The sequence below is a fragment of the Xenopus tropicalis genome, chromosome 6 (genome assembly GCF_000004195.4).
Source record: "Xenopus tropicalis strain Nigerian chromosome 6, UCB_Xtro_10.0, whole genome shotgun sequence".
In the NCBI taxonomy this organism is placed as follows: domain Eukaryota; kingdom Metazoa; phylum Chordata; class Amphibia; order Anura; family Pipidae; genus Xenopus; species Xenopus tropicalis.
The window spans coordinates 96792242-96804560 of record NC_030682.2 but is presented as its reverse complement, the minus strand read 5'-3'; the positions used below and the strand labels follow the sequence as shown (position 1 = coordinate 96804560).

At 38.3% G+C, this 12319-nt stretch overlaps 1 protein-coding gene across 3 annotated transcripts in view; it reads right to left on the bottom strand.

Annotated features, from left to right (window-relative positions):
- Positions 1-12319, bottom strand: part of ripor2 (RHO family interacting cell polarization regulator 2) — an 87783-nt gene that overhangs the window by 47474 nt on the left and 27990 nt on the right. For all 3 annotated transcript variants that reach the window (XM_031903254.1, XM_031903255.1, NM_001130276.1), the window contains 4 exon segments: positions 8642-8768; positions 6114-6269; positions 5484-5562; positions 3587-3610 (listed from right to left, as the gene is read on the bottom strand). In XM_031903254.1, the coding sequence (XP_031759114.1) occupies positions 3587-3610; positions 5484-5562; positions 6114-6269; positions 8642-8768 (386 nt within the window).

Below are 12319 nucleotides of genomic sequence, written 5' to 3'. Positions count from 1 at the left end.
GGGGAAATGGAAGGTGCCCTGAGGGAAGCTGAAGTATGCTGGGGGTGCCATGGGGGAGCTGGAGGATGCTTGGAGGCCCTGGGGGACGCTGAAGGATACTTGCTGGGGCCCTGGGGGAAGCTGAAGGATACTTGGTGGGGCCCTGGGGGAAGCTGAAGGATACTTGGGGGGGGCCTGGGGGAAGCTGAAGGATACTTGGGGGGGCCCTGGGGGAAGCTGAAGGATACTTGGGGGGCCCTGGGGGAAGCTGAAGGATACTTGTGAGGGGGGCCTTGGGGGAAGCTGAAGGATACTTGGGGGGGGGGGGCCCTGGGGGAAGCCTCATTATGTGCGAGCCCAGAGACAATTAACTTTATACAGTTGATATAAAATATTTTACTAGTATTTGCTTCAGAATCTTTTTTTTCTAGATTTTTCTCCTTTAAAATTGGGTGCGTCTTATATTCCGGAGCGTCTTATAGGGCGAAAAATACGGTATTTGATGATTAACTAAGCCCATTTTAGAATTAGCTAATAATGTGTGTTCTTTATGAAAACGGAAGGCTGTCTGTCATAATTTCCTTTGCCATATGAAGATGTTGCAAGCAGCAGAATATACCCAGATACTGCTTGCTTACTTAAAAATATAAGCACGTCATCAAGTAAAGTATATGATTTCTTTACAAATCTATTTAGAATGGCAATAGCTCTGTTATAATCTAGAACCGGATGGATCGATTTCTTGGTGTAGCTCTCAGATATGCTTGGAAGGAGCTTTTGGGCAGGAAAGGGCTGGCCACAATTGTAAAAGGAACACCCAAAGTTTTTCACATACAAGTGCTCACATTTTAAAGAGGGACAGAATCAATTCAAAGATAAATGAACTCTCAATTTTCTCTATTAATAAATTAATGTTTCTTGGTAAGGGGTGTTTCTATATTTTTATCTTGCCAATTAAGCCTGGCTGTTAATTGAGTTTTGGTCACACATGCAACAATATTTCATACATTTTTAAAAAATTAAGACCAAACTTTTTGGTTAATACTGTGTCTGTGACTAAACTAAAGAATAAACAAAACTCTGCTGACCATGCATGTATCAGTTGATTGCTTTTTTTATGCACAAATTGGCCCAGCTGGCAAACTGGCACATTGTACTAGTATAGATAACAAATGTGAAAGATTTTACCCCCATATGTAGTAAAAGGCACAATGTTTGCCTACAGCTAGTAATCCATTGATTGGTTGCTATGGGTTACTAGACAAGTAGTAAATAAAAGTGGGAAGACAGCCCTGTCTCCCTAACTTAAAACATCGAGGTAGCCCATTATTGACCCTTATTTTTAATAGTTTAATGAAGGCAAAAAATGCTTTCTTCTCAAATTGAATCTTGCTCATAAATTTTCATGGGATAAGGCAGTGATCCCCAACCAGTGGCTCAGGGGCAACATGTTGCTCCCCAACCCCTTGGATGTTGCTCCCAGTGGTCCCAAAGCAGGTGCTCATTTTTGAATTTCTGGTAAGGAGGCAAGTTTTGGTTGCATAAAAACCCAGTATAATGCCAAACACAGCCTTCTGTAGGCTGCCAGTCCACATAGGGGCTATTAAGTAGCCAATTATTGCTCTTATTGGCACCACCAGGAACCTTTTTCATGCTTGTGTTGCTCCCCAACACTTTTTCAATTTAAATGTTGCTCACGGGTATAAAAGGTTGGGGATCCCTGGGATAAGGCATTGAATAAAAAATTCTCATAAACATAATATATAATCTTTAGCAATGCTGTAGGCCCTTATTTTATTCTGGGTAATGGAATAAAAAGGAATAGCAACTCTGGCACATAAGGGATGGTAGTGGTAGGGGGTTGATAGAAATGCTGTTTTAATATATATAGGTATACTGATATACAGTGTATTGTATATCTAATATAAATGCATTATTCACTTACTGGAAAGAAAAGCAAATATTTGCTGATTTTGTAATTCTTGGCAGGCAAGCAGTGTACATGACAAAATGGACAGAACTGGTGTAACACTATAACATTAGAAGGAATGTATGAAGGACTTGTGAAGTTTTGATTACAAGGAAATACTGCAATATACTAGAAAAGGAACATAATCAACACTATAACAGGAACTATCCTCAAAAATAAACAGTACTATTTTTGCCTAGAAACAACGTGTAATTTTTTGTAAAATAGAACAGTACTAGAACAAGAAATCTCTCAAATACGTTTGACTGCAGTTTTACAGCTTACACATGGAATTTTGCCCTCTGTACCCTGCACCATTTTGGATTTTATCTTGTGGAATACCTCTAGCACATGAGAAATTAACATAAGACATTCATCTCTAGCCCATTCTTTTATGATGAGCCAAGAAAGTGAAGGCTCCCTAAGCAAATAACAACAGTAGAAGACAAAGGATTCCATCTCCTCATTGCCCACACCAATAACTTAGAGGGTACTTCATACATGAAAATTACAGTATATATGTAGATGAGACTGACAGATTTAAAAAGCCACTGTAAGAAGTAGAAACTGCAGCGGAAACACAGGCAAAACTTCCTTTTCCAGCCTTGCTCCTAGCATCCACTTTCTTTTAACCAAAGGATGGCACAGGCTCATGCCAAAATTGTCCTAGTCCTTTCACAAGTACATTTCCCGAGTGTTCTATTGTGGGTCCTACAAAAGAGATAAAAAATTGTTCCATTCTGCCCCTCTGATACATCTCTAGTTGATTTCTGTTTAATACAGAATGGCTTGTTGGGCAGACCTAGATTAGATGGTTCACCCATGATTTATATACTTTACTTTGTTTATAATCTGAGCTATAGGATGTAATGGACTTTACAATCATTTAAGAACAGCACTCTGAACTGATTAGAAGATTCCTTTCTGTGGGCTGTGCCAACTCTGTATGATAATCATAAGGTCCAGGAAGGTCTCTCACACTCCACTGATACATCTAATGGAACAAGGCTGGGTTGTCCCTACCTTTCTTGTTTTACTGTGTGGCCATTTATTAGGCTATTATTATTATTATCATTTTAACTTTAATTTATATAGTGCTGAAATATTACATAGAGCTTTCCAGAGACTGAGAGTAATTCAAGTTCCTGTCCCATTGGAGCTTACATTCTAATTTCCTTATTACAGTCACACAACACATACTAGGGCCAGTTGTACCAGCAAACAATGAGCCTACGTGTTTTGGAATGAGGGTAAACACCAATGCATAAATAGGCAAAACATATAAATACCTCCCTGGTCAGAACTGAACTCAAGGGACTGCAAGGCAACAGTGATAACCACTGAGGCACCCAATCTGCTTTTATGCGCTAACCCCTGCAGCTCCATTACAAGGTCCTGCATCAGAAAATCACCTTATCCAACCTTATTCCAACTCATATACAAAGGAGAAACCTACACTTTAGTAACATTCAGCTAAATTAAAGAGAAATTAAATGGCAGCAAAATAAAATAAAGTGGTAATTGTAAGCTGTTAGATGTCAGGATAAATATCTTCTGACTCTAATTGGTTTGATTGATTAATAATTTTTGCAGTCCAGAAAAAAAGAAAATATAGGAAATTTTGATGAATCAGCTTACCTTGTCAAGATCATAGAGGACCCCCTGCATTAAAAATAAAATAAATATATATTATGAGGTTTGCAGATATTTATCTTTAAAAACAGCAAATTTCATCACCAATATTCATATTTCTGTTTCTGATTATAATCACCTGATACCTTCAATCATTGCTCCTGTTAGCAGAAGACCAAACCTTCCTGGCATACTTTTCATCTTTCCTCTCTTTTCTGTTTCTTCTTTTTTCAGTAACCTTGGTCCAATGCATGCATAATACAGTGATAAAGCCATCTTTTTTTTTTATTAAAGGGATACTGTCATGGTTTTTATGGGACACTTTTTATTTTACTCAATTTTTTTCACTCTATTTTTATAATCTCAGTGCATTGTGCCTGAATCTGAGCTTTCAGAAGGAGCCAGCGCTACACATTAGAACTGTTTTTTAGATCACCTATTGTTTCTCCTACTCCCATGTAACTGTAAGTCCCAAACTGGACTTGGATTTCTTACTATTGAGTGCTGTTCTGATATGTACTGGGAGCGGCTTTGCTACCTTCCCATTGTTCTGCTGATCGGCTGCTGGGAGGGGGGGATACAACTTGCAGCTCAGCAGTAAAGTGTGACTGGAGTTTATCAGAGCACATGTCACGTGGCTTTGGCACCCTAGGAAATGAAGAATATGGCTAGCCCCATGTGAAATTTCTGTGAAATCTGTGTTTTTAAAAAACAAATTTCAGTGCAGGATTCTGTTTGAGAAGTTCTATTAACTGATGTGTTTTGAAAAAAAACATGTTTTTCCTTTAAAGTTTTTACTCTACATATGCACACTTGACAAAGGAAGGGAAGCAGGAAGAGGATCGCTCCATAGTGCTAGCTGAAAAGCTGGTGCTCTACTCCTGAAGTCCCTACCAACGGTTGAGCGATATCGGGCAAATTTAGGCTAATTCGGTTAATGGTAATGGGTGCAGTCGGTTCGTGCACAGCATCAAGGAGCCGTTGCGGACCCCGATCCGACTAAATTTTTTAACCTGCCCGATCGATATATGGGCGATTTCAGGCCAGATGTTGTTAGGGCAGGCCTGTCGTTGCTGCCCTTACAGGGGCCGATAAGCTGCCGAATCGGTCTAAGGGACCGATATTGGCAGCTACAATCGCTCCGTGTATGGCCACCTTAAAATTTGGCAGTGATCTTTCCTTCTCTTTGAAATGGAGGCCCAAAAATACTGCACTGGGGCCTTTGTCACATTAATTTTACTAAGTTTGTCTTTAAAGCCTGTGACAGGGCATTATATTTAATTTTATGCTTTTAATTGAATTTAGTCTGCATTAACTTTAGCATTACCATAATATTTTTCACCAAAAATAAATACATTAAAATAAAAATGAAATTGCCTAGTGTAATGTGGTGAGGTTACAATTAAGGCTATCCTTTTTCATTTGTAGGCTGCATAGTATTAATGCTTGTTTTTTTAAAAGTGTACCGCAGGTACATATTGCTGGTATAAAAGGTGATTTGTAACCTTTGGCCCAATAAGATCGTTTTTTAATGATCAAACCAACTATGCTTGTCTGTCCCTTCTGCCCTTGCGCAGATCTGTCCATTCTTGACCTATGTAAAGATTTGTTGAGTAAAACCCCATAAGAAGGGATTGCTTAGTGATATTTCATGACCCTCCCCTGTTACACACATACTATATTGGGTGAAATTCAGTCAGATGAGAAAGTAGTCTTTGTATGTCTATTATGTTGAAACTGAATTTGGCACATTCTTTAAAATCTTTAACATAATAGACTCTCTGATACACTTAGGCTCTATCCGTATTATGCCTACACTATAAAGCAAAAAACCTTCTATAACCTAAATATATATATATATATATATTTTTTTTTTTTTAGCTAATTTTGGAAGTCTACTTACCAATCTTGAGTTTCTTTTCATGTCTTTTAATTGGGAAGTCAGCTTGTCTAGCTCAGCTTGGTGAACTTCTAGATATTCACTAACAAAACAAATCAAATACAGTAAGAAGACATCCAAACACAACTGGAGATCCAAATTAAAGGCGAAGTAATCCTTTTATTTCAAAATCCCCTAAAATTACTCTAAAAGCCCCCCAGAATAACATACCTTTCTCCCTGTATATGGATTTATTTTGTTTCTCTATTTCAAACAGCTGAACTGCAGCTCTTTTACTGACTTCCTTGTCTAGCATTAAGCTCTGCCTCATTTTGCTTGAGTCATAGTCTTTCTGACTATGATGACCTTAAAGAGGTGCTTACTGGGCATGCTTGCTGCCTCTGCATCAATCAGTTAGGCATGTGCAGTAGGCAGCTCTCTGAGGAATTAGGAGAAATGTTTTCTCTCCTTGAATTGAATCTCACCTATAAATTTTCACATGATAAATTGCAGGTCTCTCCTGATAAAGGTAACTCTACATTTATCTTTTCATCTATGGATTATTTTAATTACTTACAGACTAAGTAAATGTTATGACCGTATGTTAAAAAGTATACTTGCAGATGCAAGAAGGAGAAAGGGGAAAGTACTTACTCAAGTCCATTCTTTAAAGCTCCATATATTTCTTCCACCCTTTCAGGCTGAGGCTCTTTAGACGTGCTATTACTCTTGTGAACTAAGTTATGCATTTTCTTCTGCTTTGCTTGAGGCTTCTTGGGTACAGAAGTGCTTCCAAGGAAAGAGTTACATCTTAATGAAAAAGAAAATGTATCACTGCAAATATAATTCTACAAGATTTACTAACAAGTATAATTATTAGGAAAAACAAGCATTAATTATCATGGAGTATAATAGAACCAAATACCTAACATCTTAAATAATTTAAGGGTTCATTTACCAAAGCAAGTGCATTTTGAGTGCAATTTGCCATGTTTCCCCATAATGTGAGCATAATTGCATCCATGAGGTGGCAATGTGCCTGATGCAACTATAGCTGATGTAATACATAAGCATCATTGTAAACAAGAACCGTTGGTTGCTACTTAGGTACTTGGCACCAAAAATCAAGTTTGCTGCATTTGTTGATCAGGCAGCTGTGGGAAACCTGGAGCTATCTGCAATAAGCATTTCAATCAGGAATTACATGCCTATAACTTACAATAAAATATTCCCTCTTGAAATGTTGGTATGCTTGCCTTTATTCTATTGCATAGGGAATTTTGCACAGTGAATGGTGCTGTGAGAGGCTTATAGCACTTTACAACTGCAGCAGAGTTACAAGTCATTGAGAGCAGATACATTTGTTTGGTGGCTGTAGCTCCAGGCTTCCCCGAATCAATAGACACCTGAGGCTGATTTATCAAAGTCCGAATTTCGGATGTTTTTAAATACGATTGGCAAAATTATTAACAATAATTTCAGATGTGCGTTAATTGTGCGAAAATTTGTATCGTGGTCGTACAAAAATATCGTGGTATGATCCAAAAGTTCCGAAATTTTCGTATCTGACCGATCGTAAACAGCACAAAAACCTTCCTGACTTTGATCCTTCTGTGCATGATTTTGGAAGCCTCCCATAGGACTCAATGGCACTCTGCAGCTTCAACCTGGCCCAAGGAAAGTCTCCCATAGGGCTCAATGGCACTCTGCAGCTCCAACCTGGCCAAAGGAAAGTCACGATACCGAAGCTTGAATGAATAACGAAACTTTCGTAGTCATTGCGACAAATATGATTTTGTTGCGCAAATTGACGCAAAGCACGAGAAAGTTGTGAAAGTTAACGAAAATACTGGTCCCTGCTATGGCAGCCTTGGTTGGCTAGGCTGGTGAAACACTGACTAGGTGGCAACCCCAACAGTGCTGTGTGTACAAGTAGCACCATATTAATAAAACTATATACATACATACATACATCATTTCATTTTTTTAGTCATTTGTAGTCAGCTGAGCAAAGCTACCTGCTAACTAATTACAATAGGCAACTTCACTAGTGCAATTTACCATGTATGTCAATAAATGAGACCCACTGCTGTTGGATTGCCAGTGTCTATGAATTGAACTTTTCTCTTGTTGAAAATTAGGGTTACTACCTATCTGGTTTTGAACTGGACAGTATAATTAAGAAATCATTTTAGTATGTAACCACAGTAGATTAACTTACCAGTAACCACTTACCAGTAACCATCATAACCTATGATTAAGTGCCCAGTGCACAAAATGCATTAGACCTGTATGTGGTCAAAATTAAGATGGATCAGTAGGTGAGTAGCCAGCTCACAAGAATACAAACACCTTTAGGGTTAGACCAATGTCACAGGTAGGATCTGCCAGACAGAAGGCCTTGCTATCTATTTAAAGTAAAGGTGAGCTTATTTGCGGTGTACAACTGTAGCAACTGAACAGTACAACAGTATGACTTTCTAATGTAATGTATTTGGTCACAGTAAAAAAATGTCAAAAATTTTCATGAAAAACTTTTTAGTTTACTTTTAATTTTATTAATTATTTTTTACTAGTGTTCAAAAATGTGGATTTACATCATACATTTGCAGACCTTTGCCATATTCTTGGTATAACTGTATAGGTATAATGGGAAATGAGCCAATAATAATTTCAGCTTTTTTAAAGTATGCATGAGAACCACAAAACTGTTTGTAGAAGAACTCAATTTTGATTTGGAATATTACAAAATAATACATATACAATATACAAATACACATTTTATCAAATTTGCTTCCATACAATGTTATAATGAACTGAATGTAATGCAAAAACAACAACTAACATTATACAACACATAATGTTGTATAATGTTAATGGTCCCTTTTGTGCTGCGTTAATAAGAACTATATAATGGCTGCACAAAGGGGGTTCATAATAATCTTTGTTAGGGAATTTTACAATTCTACAGGACAATATAAGATGGCCCTTTCATTAATGTGCACAATTAGGGAGTTATTATAATCTGAGTAATTATGTTTAAAAGGTACACATATTGCTTTACATTTGTCAGCTACAGTCATTGGAGCAGTTCATCATTTAAACAATGTATATATTTGTTACAATCCGTACAGAAGTTCACCTTATATCCCTGGATTAGCTCAAGCGTAAGAAATTCTTACCGAGATCTGCGTTCTGGAATCCCACTAAAACCAGCAAATGACTGACTTCTAAGAATTCCATTAGGGCCTCCAGGAGGAATGGACTGTGAACCTATAGACATGATATCTGGGGTCCTGAAAGATCCGTCTGCAAAAAAAAAGATAATAATATGAGTTACTGGACCATGATAGTCTGGATATTATCATGTTGCAAATGAGATGGCTATTATGCTGGCTAGACTGTATATTCTGGGAAATTAGGTATATTTTTATCGGTAAAATGAATAATATAATTTGTCTAAATATGATAAGAAATGGTAACAATAACAACATATTTTAGTGCAAGATTATAGCATCAGCAGTTTCTTTTTTGGTGCAAGAAAAAAAAACCAAATAAGAAATATTTGAAAACCAGTCTCCAGCATTCTGTGCTTAGAACCAGAACTTGGCCTAGAAAAAACCTAGCAGTATTTTGTTTGGGCTACCTTTAATGCAGATATATATACATGGCCATCCCCCAACATCTACAAATAAACTATTTCTTGACAACAAATGGTAACAAAACTTTTATGTTATATGTAAAGCTTTCATTCTATAGTTCTGTTATGAGGCATGAGAATGAGATATGACTCCTGTTTACCTTTGTGCTTTACAACTAAAACCATTGTATTCAATCCAGCGTATCCATTATCAGCTACTTAAATATGTACGCTATATTCCTATTTCTTCTGCCCCATGGCTGAACAGCAGTTTATTTATTGAGATTGTAGTAGGTTTAGCAAACATACAATTTTTAACAGTGTTTGTTAACAACTTTTGAGTTTTAAAAACACCCCATTTGTTCTTTGTTTACTCAATGTAAACTGAAGGACATATATTTATATATATATATATATATATATATATATGCTTTCTTGTATTGCACAATAATTATGGGAGATAAAGAAAAAGTAAAAAAAATAGTATTCTTTTCAGCAATGTTTGCCTTAAGGATTGCTTTTCTTCTGTATAAAATTTAGTGTGCCAAGTGGAAAGGTTTCCATGGCAGCAACCACTACACCATATTAATCAGAACCTGCAAGCGCCAAGTCAATTTCTATTTGGATTTAAAGTATAAAAACCACCAAGATTAACAAATTGTGGTACAGGCTGAACCTTCATTGAGAGTAGCTAATACTTATATATATATGTGTAGCCCACTTTTGTGACAATGCTGCTACTGCTGATACTTTTGCCGCTACAGGAGCCCTATGCCCCCGCTTACTATGGGGGAACAGGTATACTTTGCTGATTGGCGTGCCTCCACCCAGGGTAAGTATAGGTGAAACTATAACTCCCATCCCTGGGAAACTTGGTACTGTACTATACTCCTTGGACAGGGACTCCCTGCAACTCCCGGCACCTTGCCCCTCCCTTTGGGGTAGCTGCTTACCGAGCAGTTGAGGATCCTCACTGTATGAAGAGACCAGCACACTGGTATAATGTTGAACCACAAGAACTTATTTATTGCAGACAGGCAGGATATTCAGAAGCACACTTAGAAATCAGGGTACACACTTCTCTTTTGGAGAACCTCTCTCCCTGGGGCTACTCACGGTACTCCCGCCAGGTGACCCTCCATGGGAGATCCCCCCAGTACTCACGCCAGGAGACCCTCTCTAGGGCCCACCCCGGTACTCACGCCTGAGCACCCACTGGATTAGGAATCTCCTAACTGACCACTATTACTCCCTGACTCCAGTGATGTAGTACTGGGGGATCTTAATCCCACTTGCTCCAGTTGGGGCTATGTCTGCCCAGCTAATTAACCCTATCTATCACTCCTAGAGTGATCTCTTATCACCCACTGCTATTTGAACGCAGGCCTGTTATTCACCCCTCCACAGAGGGAGGTCCCAGGCTGGAAAAGCTAACAGCACATGGCTGCATTCCCTTTTATATCTTAACACACCACCCAGTGGCTGCTGCCTGAACTACAGGGAAACTCCTTTTTAACTAATTATATCCCAGACCACCTTAGGTGTCCCAATACTACAGTGCCACCCTCTGGGGCCTATTCTAGAGGAACACATCCTAAGGGGCCCAATTTTGGGGATCCCTACACACATATATATATATACAGTATATATACTTTTAAGGAAGCATTTGGTTCCCAGAAAAATAGATGTGGAATTAGACCATATTTCTATAGGAAGCATCCAAATGACACCACTTCAAAATGCTTGTTTTGAACATTTCTTCCTATATCAGGTCCTCCCAAGGCTTGTGCCAATCTGCAACACAAAACTTTTATTTTTCCATGACCTTTGTCTGTTTCCTCATTTATCTGATTCAAATTCTGTACTGCTTATCTTCCACGTTTTTCTCCTGATTGCCTGTTCTTATCCCAATGCTCTTATTGCCTGGTTTCCATAGTTACACAAAGCCGAAATCTCAGCTTCCGATTCCTCTGTTGTTTATAATTCCAAGATGAGTATACTCTGGCTTCCACTAATAAGAATAAAATAGTAAGTATAATTACAGGATACATTTACAGATCTTGAAGTAATTAGTAAAACAGCCAGACCTGGTAGATTGCTAGCTGATATCAACATAGATTGGTCAATGCAATCATTGGTAGCTCAGATTTTCCAACATAGCTGATAAATAGGGGGTTTCCATACACCTCCAAATTAGTCATAAGACCATCAGAGCAATTATATGTGTGGTAACCCCTGCATGTTTTATTTGGGGAAAAGAAATGTTTCAGGGGCACATCCATCAGGCATACAGCTCAAAGAATGGTAACACAATTTAAGGGCTAATAATTTACATAATTAATTAATAGGGTACAAGGCCCAATGAAACCCTGGTAAACACAATGTTTCTCTGAAAGGCTGTGCCCCTGAAATGTTGATTTTTATTAAATAAACCATGCAGGGGTTACGGTGGCCATACACGGATATAAACCATTGATTCAGGCCCTTTAGACCAAATCCAGCAACTTATCTGCCCATGTATGCGGCCCTATGGTGGGCCTATCTGACTATATGTGACCAAAATCAGATATCGATTGGGCAGGCTTGATTTTTCTCTCAGACTGAGGACTGCATTGCCTCATTTATGTGATCCTCGCTCCTACTTTTCCTTTCCCCTTCAGTGTAATGCTATTGTTTGGCCAAACAATTGCATTAGCACAATATTGCCCATCCAAGGTGGGCATATCAGGACAAAGATCTGTTTGTTTGGCAACCTTGCCAAACGAGCGAATCTTACCAGTTATTGCCACCTTTACTCTACTCTGATGTGCTGGTATTGAGAGGTGGCCAAACCTCCAGACTATGCACCAAGCAGTATCTGGGGGAGAGGTTGGGTGTGATGGTAAGTTTTTACCAAGTTTCTTTACTGCTGCCATGATCATTTGTATAGGAGGGGCAATTAGCTTGCAGATGCAGAGATGTAGTTATGATGATAGATAGAAGCTCAGTGGAGGTTGGTGCACCACAAACACCCTAGCTGTGTTGGATATAAAATGTGATATTGTGGTAAAATGTGGTATTGTTCTACAATGGTGTTTTCATGCATTTGCTACTTCTGCTCAAAAAGTGATGCTGCATGCAACACAGTAGGTTTAGATTTTGGTTACTTAAATGATAATACAAATGCTAATGCAAATGGTATACTTTACAGCAGTCTAATTACCTCTTATAAATCTTAAAC